The sequence below is a fragment of the Carlito syrichta genome, unplaced genomic scaffold, assembly GCF_000164805.1.
Source record: "Carlito syrichta isolate Samal-C Ts95f unplaced genomic scaffold, Tarsius_syrichta-2.0.1 Scaffold309784, whole genome shotgun sequence".
NCBI classification, from domain to species: domain Eukaryota; kingdom Metazoa; phylum Chordata; class Mammalia; order Primates; family Tarsiidae; genus Carlito; species Carlito syrichta.
Genome location: NW_007253880.1, coordinates 628,766 through 642,743, shown reverse-complemented (window position 1 = coordinate 642,743; position 13,978 = coordinate 628,766). Strand labels below are relative to the sequence as shown.

General features: G+C 45.2%; 1 protein-coding gene across 1 annotated transcript; it reads right to left on the bottom strand.

Annotated features, from left to right (window-relative positions):
• Positions 1–2,489: 2,489 nt before the first annotated feature.
• On the bottom strand, positions 2,490–5,937 carry CUNH4orf19 (chromosome unknown C4orf19 homolog). The gene is made up of 2 exons (XM_008067836.2): positions 5,906–5,937; positions 2,490–4,218 (listed from the first exon to the last, which is right to left on the bottom strand). The coding sequence occupies exons 1-2, from the start codon at positions 5,935–5,937 to the stop codon at positions 3,294–3,296; spliced, it is 957 nt and encodes a 318-aa protein (XP_008066027.1). The 3' UTR covers positions 2,490–3,293.
• Between the last annotated feature and the right edge of the window lie 8,041 nt (positions 5,938–13,978).

Here is a 13,978-nt window from a genome sequence, read left to right as displayed (position 1 = left end):
TCCACGGCTCAAAACAGTTTTTGAACTCATCAATTTTGATGCTTTCTAGGGCTTCTGCCATTTTTTGTTTCACCTCCTCCACACTGGCAAAACATTTCCCTTTAAGGACTTTTTTCATCTGGGGATACAAAAAAAAAAGTCGCTTGAGGTGAGATCGGGTGAATGAGGAGGGTGGGGCACAAGGGCATGCCATTTTTGGTGAAAAATTGCTGAAAACTCAGTGCTTTGTGGGCAGGTGCACTCATAAATCACCCATCACGAAATGGAAAAATGGGTTGAAAGAATCTCCAAAAAAAAAAAAAAATTCATGGATGCCAAATGCAGCCTCTCACAACACTTGCTGGCACACTGATGCTGATGGGTTCCTAGAACACTTAGTAGGGGAAGCCTGGACTACTAGGGGCCCACCTATCAAAAAATAATTCCGGGTTTTTTTTGGTCCCCTACACACACACACACACACACACACACACACACAGTATATATAGACTATATATGTAAAAAAAAAAATATGAAGATGTACAAGTGTATTTCTGGGCAAGAGAAAGAGACCTGTTTGCCCTAATGCCTTTCCTTAGTCCTTCTTGTTTCTTCTTTTACCCGGTTTGGACATATCAGTGGGAAGCTGGGATGGGAAGCTGTCCAGTCCTTCCACTACACCAAAGGCTTATGTTCTTCTGTGGCAGAGGCTGTAAACTGACAGCCTCAAAACTCACTGTCTGGTTCTTCTCCGTACCTGCATTCTGAATGTATTCACAACAGCCATGCACACAGGCCGAAAGATAACTTTTCCTAGTTCCTCTTGCAGCTTGATGTGGCCAAGTGACCAGATGCTGATCAATGAGGTATATGGAGATGGCTGACTGTACTTCTGGGAGGTCTTAGCAGAGAGGGAATGGGGCTTTGGCTCTTTATTCTTTTACTGCTGTGGAATGAAAATGTCATGGCTGGAACCCAGCAGCCATTTCTGACTACAAAGTGACAAAGGGAAGGAATCCAAAATGATCAAAGGATGGGTCGCACTGATACATGGAACATCCTACCAGCTTGGACCGCTACTTCCAGATTTTTTTTTTTTTTAGTTGGAGTCTCACTCTGTTGCCCAGGCTAGAGTACAATCATGGCTCACAGCAGCCTCAACCTCTTGGGCTCAAGCAATCCTTCTGCCTGAGCTTCTCAAGTAGCTGGAACTACAAGCATGTGTTACTAGTTTTAAAATTTTTTTTGTAGTGATGAGGTCTCACTATGTTGTCCAGACTGGTCTCAGTCTCCTGGGTTCAAGCAATCCTCCTACTTTGGCTTTCCAAAGTGCTGGGATTCACGCTAGGCCTGACTTCTTTTTTATAAGAGGTAAATAAACCTCTATTTGTAAAAGACATTCACCCCATGCTGCTGAACACAATCCCAACTGATACGCTTGAGAACGTATTGAAGGAATGTGTGCTCTGAAATATTAAACATTTGGTACTCAACACAACAGCAGACACATCTATAATGCAATTAACAATGCCAATAACTTATCTTTTAAGGGCTCTGAGCAACTTTGCATGTAGAGATGGGTTTGCCACTATAATACCAAACCAACCCAGGGTAATGCATGTTCATTAAGCGTTTGTAAGGGTGCCATCCTTACAGGTGCTGGAAGGCTCAGACATCTTGTTTTATGTTGGATAATTACCAACATGATAACATTATAAATAATTCACAGGATTAGAGTTTTTAGTTGTGAGGATATAATGTTTTTTAAAGGATTTGTTTTGAACTAATAAGACTATTTTTTTGAGTGTCTACTCTGTGCCAGGCACTGTGCTGAACCTTTGCATAATCTCATTTAATCTTTACAAGCACACACTATTATTTTCGCTTAAGAAATGGGTAGAAAGAAGGGATACATTACTTGCCCAAGGTCACATGGCAAAGCTAGAAATAAAGCCAAGGGCAGGTTTCAGAACCTGTGTTACAAAACACCAGACTAAAGCATCTTTCATATTTATTTTTTTCTAAATAGTTTTTAGTATCCTTAACTCCTCTAAATTCTTCAGTGGGCTATGTCAGAATGGCTGTCCTTGTTTCTGTAAATTAGAAAGCTGAAATCCAGAGAGGGCTTGTTCATTTTTAAGGTATGATCAGTAATGTAGTCATGGTCTTGAGAGGCTTAATTTGAGACCAGGCACAGTGGCTCATGCCTATAATCCCAGAGCTTTGAGAGGCCAAGATGGGAGGATTACTTGAGATTAGGAATTCAACAATAGTCTGGGCAACATAGCAAGACCCCATTACTACAAAAATAAAAGATGAAAGGAGTTTGAACTTGAGGGAGAGAGAGTCAATTCCGTCCTCTGCAAGCCTACTAGATCTCTTTTTGAATTTAGTTTTGAAGTCTAGTTCTTTAAATCAAAACAAAACCAAAAAAATCCAGGGTTACTGATAGCCTGGGAAAATTAGAACCACCTTTGAGTTAAGAGAGAGACACACGTTATTATATTTTAATCAGAATCAGACTTTTAATGGCATTCCATATATGGCTTTTCTGTTCTGAAACTTAAAACCCAAGTATGGCACAAGCAGTTTCCAAAATGATTTTGGCCAGCCTCCCCAAAACCAAAGGAGATCAAAAAATAATAATGTAAAAAAGGTAAGGTCCAGGTGTTTTAAAATCATGTCACAGCTAATGACTAACCATTTGTTTACTGGCGACTTTGATTCCAGCCTGAAAGCTGCTTTAGCTTAGAACTCGCTGTTGAACAAGTGGTTAGTTATTAGATTCCTGGGTGATTGTCCCTGAAGTTATTAAGCCATGCTCTGGGAACACATTAGGCACTTTAAGTGGGGTGGTTACCTTTTCCGGGTTGGGTACCGTATTTGGCTCTCACAAAAGCAAGGTAAAGAATTCAGAGTCGCTCAGAATGCTCTGTGATTGTGTGCTCTTGGGGTCAAGCATTGGGAACTCGGAGCATTTGCATGGACCTATGTGCCACGTACTCTGGAGAATGCTGAGAACTGGCAATCAGGCTGCTTAATTTTTGCATTTGCTGTGGACATGGGCATAATGGCCCACTCAGATTTTTTACTCTGGTGTCCTGAATGGCAGCCCATCAACGCAGAGTGATGCTCCAAGTATTTAACGAGTGGCAGGCACAGGTAGTGACACTCAGAACAGATGATGCCTGTAAACAACTGGTCAACCTGTGCCGGCGACTGCTGGCAGGACGATCGGCTGTGCGTCGAGGGAGCGGACGCGTCTCCACACACTCAGCGTGCTACTCCCTGGCTTGCCGCATGAGTCCCTTCCCCTAATCTGTCTCTTCCACATCTTCTCCTGCAGTGGCAGCTTCTAAAGCTGCAAGGGCTTCTGCCACCGCCGCGTCCTCCTCTGCCATCTCCCCATCCCTGTCTCCGTCGGGGGCATGGGCATGCTCGGGCCTGGCTCTTGAGTCAGCCTCAGGCATGGCATCAGCAGAGCCCCCCTCTCTGAAGTAGACACTCAGAACTTCTGTGGCCACGGCTTCATTTAAGGAATCCCAGCTTCTCTTCATGGAGAAGGGCCCATGCAAGCCTTGCTCCTCCACCGTGGGGTGAATTCCCTCTGGGGGGTCATCCTCAGTGTGGTTCTCGAAAAGATAGTCCTTTTCTTCATGATCAACGTTGTCTACAGCCGGGTCCCCAAACTGAGGGTAATCTGGGGCTGGTATCTGGAGGACACGGTCTTGTACTTCCAAGGCAGGACTTCCTGCCTTAGGAGGGGCTCTGGAGTCTCCATTTTGTAAGGCTGGGGTCTCTTCTGAGGCCAGCAGGACACACTCCTGCCTCCTAGTGTCCCCTCCTTCCAGGAAGGGTTGCGTTGGGTGAGCACTGCTTGTAGTACTGGCCCAGGAGCCCCTGTCACCCTGGGAGGCCCTGGGACTCCCAGTGGGCTGCGGAGGGGCAGTGGGGCCGATGCCATTGATGGCACCACCAGTCTTCTCCGCACAGTGTCCCCCTCCAAGGTTCCCCTGTGGGAACGGTCCTTGTGGAGGCCAGTCAGGCTCCTGTGGACCAGCTGTCCTGCCTTTGCTCTCAGTCCTCTTCAAGCCCTCCTTCTGAGAGTCATTCCTCCGCACAAGGTCGTAGCTGCTCTGTTTGCCTTTTAATTTAACGGTGTTGTCTTCATCCACCTTGCAGCTGTTGACTTCGTTGACATAGCCAGGTGAGGGCACTTGAACTGGATCAAAGAGATAGCTGGGGGCGGGAACAATGAAGATCAGTCAGGTTGGCCCCATCTTTTTCTTTCTCTCTTTCCTTCTCTTTTTCTTCCTTCCTTCCTTCCTTCCTTCCTTCCTTCCTTCCTTCCTTCCTTCCTTTCTCTCTTTCTCTTCCTTCCTCCCTCCCTCCCCTCCCCTGCCTTCCCCTCCCCTCTCTATCCTTTCCATCTTTTCTCCCCATCCCCCTTTCTCTCTCTCTTTTTACAACAGAATTTCACTCTGTATCCCAGACTGGAGTGCTGTGGTGCATTCATAGCTCACTGCAGCCTTGAACTGTGGGCTCAAGTGATCCTCCCATCTCAGCCTCCTGAGTAACTGGGACTACAGACATGCATCACCACACCTGGCTGATTTTTAAAATTTTTTTGTAGAGACAGGGTCTCACATGTTGCCTAGGCTGGTCTCGAACTCCTGGTCTCAAGCAGTCTTCCTGCCTTGGTCTCCCAAAGTGCTAGCTCCCAAGAGCCACGGTGCCCAGCCTTTTATGAGTACTTTCTACCACACACTCTGTTTCTTTCTTCAATTCCTGCTAATTCAATCTCTGTGATTAGTTACTTTAAAAATCTACATAAGTGTGTATAAATCAAATGGATATGGTTGGTATAAAACTGTTCTACCACTGGAAACAGAGCTTAAGATGAGAAGTGGGGATGGGAGGAGGAGGGAGAAAAGGTAAAATACAAAATGGTTCATGAAATCTTAAAATAAAAAAAGGTTGCCTGAATGGAGCATATTTGTATACCTAACCCTTAACTGTACCCCACAATATCAAAATAAAAAATATTGATTAAAAATAAATAAATAAAAAAAGGTAAAACAAGTGTTCATGAATGGGACATAAGGGGTTAAGTGCTGTTAGTGCATTCCCTCAGTGGAATATTATGCAGCCATTAAAATGAAAAATAGTGGCTGGGTGCAGTGGCTCACGCCAGCTACTTGTGAGGCCAAGGTGGGAGGATGACTTGAGTCCAGGAGTTCGAGACTACAGTGAGTGATGATGGCACCACTACACTCTAGCCTGGGCAGCAGAGTGAGACCCTATCACTTAAAAAATGAAAAGAAAAGATAAATATGAAGTCTGTCTTTGCATGAAAGATATGTATAATAGTAACTATTTTTGAATAAAGCCAAACATCATATTATAATGATAAGTAAAACTTAGATATGTATGGGTGTGGCATAAAACTAGAATAGAAAAAGAATTTTATTTGTTAAAGAAGGAAGTTCATTTGTTAATTTTTTTCCTTTATCTTATGTTGAAGTTCATTTGTACTACATTTTTATGAAATGTGATATGGACAAAATGAAAAGCACATATGTGATTGGGGCAATTTATTTTCAGTGATGCCATTTCTGGCATCCTCTGAAACCCAAGCTGTTCTTTGCACTGAAGCTCTCTGGAGAAATGTAAATTCCACCCAAACCAAATTCCCTCTCAGAGACGGATGGTATTCCCAACATGCTTTGGGCAGGGAGCAAAAAAAGCATAAAAATCTAGGCCACATGTCCTCTTAAATCATACCAAAAGGGTTCCAAATCTTAATTTGTCAATGTTTATGGTGCCCCAAGTTGGAGAAATACACCGGATACACGTGCGGTCTTTAATAGTGACTCCGCCATCATCACAAAAACCCCGTGTAGATGAAGTATTTTTTCAACTTTACCTTTGTATCATTTTACAGCACCTGCACCCCATCTGGATGATTTTTTTGTTACCATCTGGAAAATAAAGTATAAAAGAGAAAGAACATTGTGAATGATACTTTAATAGGCATTAAGTTTGCTTTTTCTTCCCTAGATACTCAAAATGAATACAGTCACTCCTTTTGGCAAAAGGATAATTTCCACGTGGGGCAGGGTGGGTGCTGGTTACCAGGAATACCATGTATCTAAAAATCACTAAATTTGCATTCTCAAACATTCATTGATCACCATGAGAGACCACATTATACCAGCCAGAATGACCATTATTAAAAAAAAATAGATGCTGGTACAGATGTGGTGAAAAAGGAACACTAATACACTGTTGGTGGGAGTGTAAATTAGTACACTGAAAATCAGTATGGAGATTTCTCAAAGGATTAAAAGTCAACCTACCATTTGACCCAGCATTCCCACTGCTAGGTATCTACCCAAAGGAACAGAGATTGTTACACAAAAAAGACATCCACACTCATATGTTTACCGTAGCACAATTCACAATTCCAAAGATATAGAACCAACCTATATGCCCATCAATTGATCAGTGGGTAATGAAAATGTGATACATATACCCCATGGAATACTACTCAGCCATCAAAAAGAATGAAATAATGTCTTTTGCAGCAACTTGGATGGCATTGGAAACCATCATCCTAAGTGAAGTAACACAGAATCAGAAAACCAAACACTGCATGTTCTCACTTTAAGTGGGACCTACATTAAGGACTTGCAAAGGCATAGAGAATGGTGTAATGGACATTGGAGACTCAGAAGGAGGAGGGTGGGAAGGGGAAGAGGGATGGAAAATCATCCAGCAGGTCCTGTGTGCACAGGTGGGTGTGGGTACACGTAACCCCAGACTTCTTCCTCACTATCCAATGCAACCATGTGGCCAAAAACTATTTGTACCCGCTAAAGCTATTGAAACAAAAGCAAACAAACAGGAACATTCACTGACACTTGCCTCTGTGCCAGACCCCCCTGAAATACTAACCCTGAGGGTTGTGTATTTCACCCATTTTATGGAGGAGGAACACACAGGCTGGAGAGAATGCTGGAGAAAGGACGGGTGCCATTTCCTAACCCGTCACCTTCTCCGGAGGATATGGAAACCTCACAGGGAACATCCCATGCATGGCAGCAGGTGAACAGAGGCTGAGAGGATTCCTTGCCGGGAACTCAGTTTCTCAGGTATTACAGGACTTCTGGGTAATGTGGCTGACCTATTGTGTTTCTCGATTCTGACCCTGGGGGATGTCACAGCCTGAGTCCTTGCACAAGCTTCACCTGCACTAAATTGCTCCCATTCTGCCTTTCCCGTGGCTGGGACAATCTCAGTGACAATTCATGGGCTCTGTCCTGCCCTTCAAAGACGTGGTTCCTTGGTCTTCCTGGCAGAAGGTGGATGCCACTGTACCCCGCCCCTTCTCAGGCTGGACTTTTTCTGATTATTTTCCTCTAAACAAAATCTTCTTCTCATATACAACTGACCACACTGAGCTGCTCTTTCCTCTGAAAATTCTAAAAATGAGTGTGGAACTCATTCTCCTTTTCTAACATCTACAGCATTTTAATATTTATTTATTTAGAAACAGAGCCTTATTCTGTTGCAGAGGCTGGAGTGCAGTGATGTGATCCTGGCTCACCACAGACTCAACCAATTGAGCTGAAGTGATTCTCCCACCTCAACCTTCCGAGTACTGGGACTACAGACACATGCCACCACATCTGGAGCTTTTAAAAAGACTGGCCAGCAACAGAAGAATTTAAAGTGCCAGCCCTTTGTCTCCATGACACATGCTGTAGAGAGATCATTCATCATTGGGTATGCCACTGCCTCCCTGTCATCTCTTCCTCCTTCTTTCTTTCTTTTTTTTTTTGAATTGGAGTCTCACTCTGTCCCCAGACTGGAGTGCAGTGGCATGCTTCTGGCCACCCCAGCCTCAACCTGCTGGGCTCCGGCAATCCTTCTGCCTCAGCCTCCCAAGTAGCCGGAACTACAGGCGTGCACTACCACACTGGCTAATTTTTGATTTATTGTAGAGACAAGGGCTCACCAAGTTGCCCTGGTGGGTCTCGAACCCGTGGGCTCAGGAAATCCACTTGCCTCGGCCTCCTAAAGTGCTGGGATTATAGGCGGCTGAGCCACTGAGCCCAGCCTCTTTTCTTTTCTTTCTTTCTTTTTTTTTTTGAGTCAGAGTCTCACTCTGTCACCCAGGCTGGAGTGCAGTGGCACAATCACAACTCACCACAGCCTTGACCTTCTGGGCTCAGGTGATCCTTCTGCCTCAGCCTCCTGAGTAGCTGGGACTACAAGCATGTAACACCACACCTGGCTAATTTTGTTTGACTTTTTTTTCTTTTGAGTTGGAGTCTCCCTCCGTCACCCAGGCTGGAGTGCAGTGGCATACTCACGGCCACACCAGCGTCAACCTGCTGGGCTCCAGCAATCCTTCCACCTCAGCCTTCCAAGTACTTTCCAACTACAGGCACGTGCTACCATGCCCAGCTAATTTTTTAATTTATTGTAGAGACGACGTTTTGCCAAGTTGCTTGGGCTGGTCTTGAATCCTCGGACTCAGGCAATTCACTCGTCTCGGCCTCCCAAAGTGCTGGGATTACAGGCTGAGCCACCGAGCCTGGTCTTATGTGATTTTTTTTTTTTTTTTTCAGAAACGAGGTCTCGCTTTGTTGCCCAGGCTGGTCTCAGACTCTTGGGCTCAAGCAAACCTCCTGCCTCAGCCTCCTAAAGTGCTGGAATTATAGGCATGAGACACCGTACTTGGCTCATTCCTTCTTTCAACTGTGGATAAATTTCCCAGGGTGCTACTTCATAAGTCTTTGCCCACAGTGTAGATGACAGAAACTTTTAAAGAAGTATACACTGGATAATCAGTCACTATATTTATACTGAAAAATAAAATCCACAAATAACCCGCTGTGGTGGGCTGAAAATTGGCTCCCCAAAGGTATCCCCGTTCTAATCCCCAGAACCTGTAATGTTACCTTATTTGCCAACCTCCCCCCACACCCCACCAAAATCCTTGCAGATGTGAATAAGTTAAGGACTTTGAGATGGTGAGATGTGTCTGGATTATCTGGGTAAACCCTAAATACAATGACGGGAATGCTTATGAGAGGCAGGTAGAGGGAGATGTGCTCATAGACAGAAAAGGAAGCTGCAGACAGAAAAGGAAGATGCCATGTGGCCAGGGAGGCAGAAGCTGGAGTAGGTCACAAGCCGAGGAGGGCTGGTAGCCCCGGAGCTGGAGGAGGCAGGGAGCAGAGTCTCCCTGAGAGCCTCTGGAAGGAGTGTGGCCCTGGGGACATCTTGATTTCAGCCTGCCGATACCAGAGTCAGACTTCTGGCCTCTAGAACTGGGAGAGAATACATATCTGTTGCTTTAAGCCCCCAGGTTTGTACTCATTTGCTACAGCAGCACAGGAAATGAGTACATCCCAAAATCACGTCATTCCTGGGGACCAAATCCCACGTCGCTCAGATTCCTCCTGGAAAGACTCATGAATCTGTAGCAGAATCCTCTGGGCCACTTCCCCGACCCCTTTTCACTCTTGTTCTCCTTTGTCAGCATGTGTTTGTTGATTATTTATCTTTTGTAGGATGAAGTCAGCAAGTCTGACTCCTCAGCACTCAGGATAGCATCTGTATACAGTAGACAGTTAATAAATGTTTGTGGAATGAAGTATGATTATCTGATGGCTATAGATGAAAATGAGCAACATCTGAGAACCTTTTGTGTGTGTGTAACCAATCATGACATTTCCAGTTTGTACCAATCACGTCCCCCAGGTGTTACAAGGTTGGGTCCTGGGGACAGAAAGCCCTGGTATTATGTGACTTTGGGTCTCAGCCACTTCGTCTGTAAACAGAGTTAAGAATATTCCTACCATATACTGTTGTCGGGGGATTATATGAGTTAACACTCATACTAAGCATAGACCAAGGTCTTACCCAGCCCTGTTTGAATACAGCATATTAAAAAACAAAGCAGGGCAAACATGGTGGCTTATGCCTGTAATTCCAGCACTTTGGGAAGTTGAGGCAGGAGGATCGCTTGAGCCCAGGAGTTCAAGACCAGCCTGGGCAACATAGTAAGACCTCATCTCTACAAAAAATTAAAAAATTAGTCGGGCATGGTGGTGCGTGCCTGTAGTTTCAGCTGCTAGGGAGGCTGAGGCAGAAGGATTGCCTGAACCCGGGAGGTTGAGGCTGTGGTGAGCCATGATTGCAGCACTGCACTCCAGAGTGAGTAACAGAGTGAGGTCCTGACCCTCAAAAATAAAATAAAGAAAAAAAAAAAAAAAGAGGGCTTGCACCCAAGAAAGATGTAAACTAGTAGCCAGGACATGTACACACTAACATGAGTATTTACAGTGCTGTGTTTCTGGAATAAGGGCCAAAGAAGGGTGAACATGGTGGCTTATGCCTGTAATCCCAATGGTGACATCAGTTACAACAACAACAGCTCTATAGAGAGAGAAATCACTGAGAGCCTTAGCCAGTCACTCACGTGAATAGCCTCTACTCTTGCAAAGTTCTCTCATTGAAATCACCCCATTTCCAAAGCCCAGGATTGTGTTCCTGGCCTCTACTCCCCACTCATGTTCAGTCCCTACTGATGAGTCTGACAGGTAAGAAGCAGAATGTGTCCCTTTCCCCCGGCACGCCTCCTCCCCCTGCCCCCAATCTGTGCCGAAATCCTGCAATGACTTTGTCTATCTTGGACTGCGTTGAAAAAAAAAAATTAGGACAATAGGTAGGGAAAAAAAAAAGAGTCAAAGAAAAAGAAAAAAGGGTTTAAAAGTATTTGAGAAACAAGGAGGACAGACAGGATTGCGATACTGTAACTGGAGCGATCATAAAATATTAATTATTGAAAAATATCAAGTTAACTTTATGATGGTGAGTTCAGGAGTTGTACAAGGGGAAGGTTTTCTTCTGAAATGAAAGTGGGAAGAAAATAAAGGAGGAAGGAAGGAAGGAATAAGAAAGCAAGGAAGGAAGGGAGAAAGGAAAGAAGAAAGGAAAGAAGGGAGGGAGGGAGAAAGGAGGGGAAAAAAGAAGGAAGGAGGAGGAAAGGAAGGAAGAAGAAGGGAGGGAGAGAAGAAAAAGAAAAAATAAAGAAGGAAAGACAGAAGAAAGAGGGAGGGAGGGAGAGAGGAAGAAAAGAAAGAAGAAGGAGGGAAGGAAGGAAAAAAGAGAAAAGAAGAAAGGAAGAAGGAAAGAAGGAAGGAAAGAACGAAGAGGAAAATCCCATTGGCATGTCTTGAGCAATACCCTGCCTCCCAGCTCCTCAGAGGCGAGAGTGACCCTGGGACACCCTCGCAGGGGTGGGGCCCACCTTCTGCTGCTGTGGCCAAGGCCGCAGGAACAACTAGTACTGAAGTGAAAGACTGCTGAGATGTGACAGCCTAACCCCTAAACGACCCCTTCCTGCTTCCTGGAGAAATTCTCCATCATCTGTGGTGTCTAGGTTCACCTCCTCCCCCAGGAAGATCACAGGATCTCCACTGTTCAGAGCCAAGCAGCTAAAAAGATGTTTTGGTGGTTTTCCCCCGATCCCTTTGGGGATCGCCCCCACTGCCTCCCTTTGGGGCATACCACACAGGCTTCCTACAGACCCAGTCCCATACCTGAGAGCCATGCTTCTGCACCTCTCCGGAGCTCAGGGGGACAGTCTCTTCCTGGTCAGAGGCTCAGTCCTCTCTCACCTAACCCTGTGTTTTCCTTCCCGGGCAACATTCCCTCTCTCAGCCAGAAAGGCTGCAACGTCCAAGGTTGACTGCTGATGAAAAGGGTGGGGACTAATGTATTCACACCCAACACCTGCACGCCCGTATCTACGATTATTCTTCCTTATAGGACGTGTCATATCACATTCGAGTCATTTCTTTGCTCATATGTCACTCCCACAGCCACAATGTGCTTTTGGCAAGGAGTTCTTGGGATCCCAGGGCAGCAAGAAAAGTCCAGCGTGTGACACGTGGAAATGGAAAAAGAAGATGCTCTTTTGAAGGAAGATGGGTTCAAAGTGAGCAGTCCACCTGCTTCTTCCTTCTGACAACACCTAGCTGACAGGGAAGGACTCCGCTGTGGGGAGCCTTTACTACCGAGCAGAATCGAAATTTGCTTTCCCTTTGGAGTGGAAAAAAGCAGCAGGGAAGCAAAGGGCAGAGCCTTTGCAATCACGGCTCAGTTTACACAGGGGAAAGGCAAACACCATCAGGATGGCCATGTCCACCCCCTACTGGCGCTGTCCCCTCCTGGGTCCCTTGTTGGGGGCTGCCTCTGTTTGGGGCTTGAAGATAGCTGTGCTAACATCATGTCAGTTACTGGGGAAGACTCCTTGCTGGAAAAATTCTGTTTCACAAGCAGGGGTAGTAGTGGAGGTCAGGGGAGAGGGGATACAGGGCCTAAACAGGCAGAGAAATGGACTGTTTATCAGAAAGTCAAGTGTAATATGGAAAAAGATTCAAGTCATCTGGAAAGAGCTGTCTTTAAACAGTGATTGTCTTAGAGAATAACAGGGTCAGGTCTAAAGTACACAGCCATCAGCTCGCAGGAGTTTTATTATCCAAATCTGGAACACTTGCGGTATTAAAATAAATACTACTAATATAAAAAATTATAGGCCTTTGACTAAAACAAAGATTCACAAGTTCACACGGAGATAAATAAAGGGAAGAGACAAATAGGAAGCCAGCCACCAAACATATGAGAAATAAAGGAACCAGGATGGCCCCAGTGGTTTGTCCCTGTAATCCCAGCTACTTGGGAGACTGAGGCAGAGGGATTGCTTGAGGCCAGGAGTTCAAGACCAGCCTGAGTAACATAGTGAGACCATGTCTCTACAAAAAGTAAAATAATTAGCTGGGCATAGTGGTGCATGCCTCTAATCCCAGCTACTGGGGAGGCTAAGGCAAGAGGATCACTTGAGCCCCGGAGTTTGAGTCTGCAGTGAATTTGAGGTATGATTGCACTACTGTACTCCAGCCTAGGTGACAGAGTGAGATCCTGTCTCTTACAATAATTATGTTGATGATGATGATGATGATGATAATAATAATAATAATAATAATAGCCAGGGGCAGTGACTCATGCCTGTAATCCCAGAACTTTGGGAGGCCGAGGCAAGACAACTGCCTGAGCCCATGGGTTCGAGACCAGCCTGGGCAAGATCTCCTCTGTACAATAAATCAAAAAATTAGCTGGATGTGGTGGTGCGCTCCTGTAGATCCAGCTATTTGGAAGGCTGAGGCAGAAGGATCGCCTGAGCCCAGCAGGTTGAGGCTGCAGTGGCCGTGAGCATGCCACTGCACTCCAGCCTGGGTGACAGAGTGAGACTCTAACTCCAAAAATAATAATAATAAAAATAATGGAACTAGAAAAATCACCATTCGACAGCCATCATAATAATAATTGATTTAAGCAAGAATCACCAATGGATGCTGAGACCCAGGGATGAAAATTTGAAAACAGGATATTTAGTCTCAAAGTGTCTCCTGCCATGTACTTAAGGGTCGAATAGTATCCTTGTAGTGAATAAACCTGGTGCAGAACATCTTAACCAAGTAATCAAAGATAATGTTGCTGTAATGGGGCTCATCAATGGCATAATAGGATGTCCTGAGACTCAGCATCACTTCTGTGACTTTCCTGCCAAAAGAACGTACTCTGAATTACCCATGAGGAGGTTAGGTGCGGTAGCTCACACCTGTAAACCCAGTACTTTGGTAGGCAGAGGTGAATGGGAGGGTCCCTTGAGCCCTGGAGTTTGAGATCAGACTGGGAAACACAGTGAGAACTTGTCTCTACAAAACAAACAAACAAACAAACAAAAAAACTAAAAAGTTAGTCAGGTGTGGTGGTGTACACCTGTAGTCCCAGCTACACAGGAGGCTGAGGCAGGAAGATTGCTTGAGGCCAGGAGTTCAAGGCTGCAGTGAGCTATGATTGAACCACTGCACTCTAGACTGGGTGACAGAAAGAGACAATGTCTCAAAGAAAAAAAAAA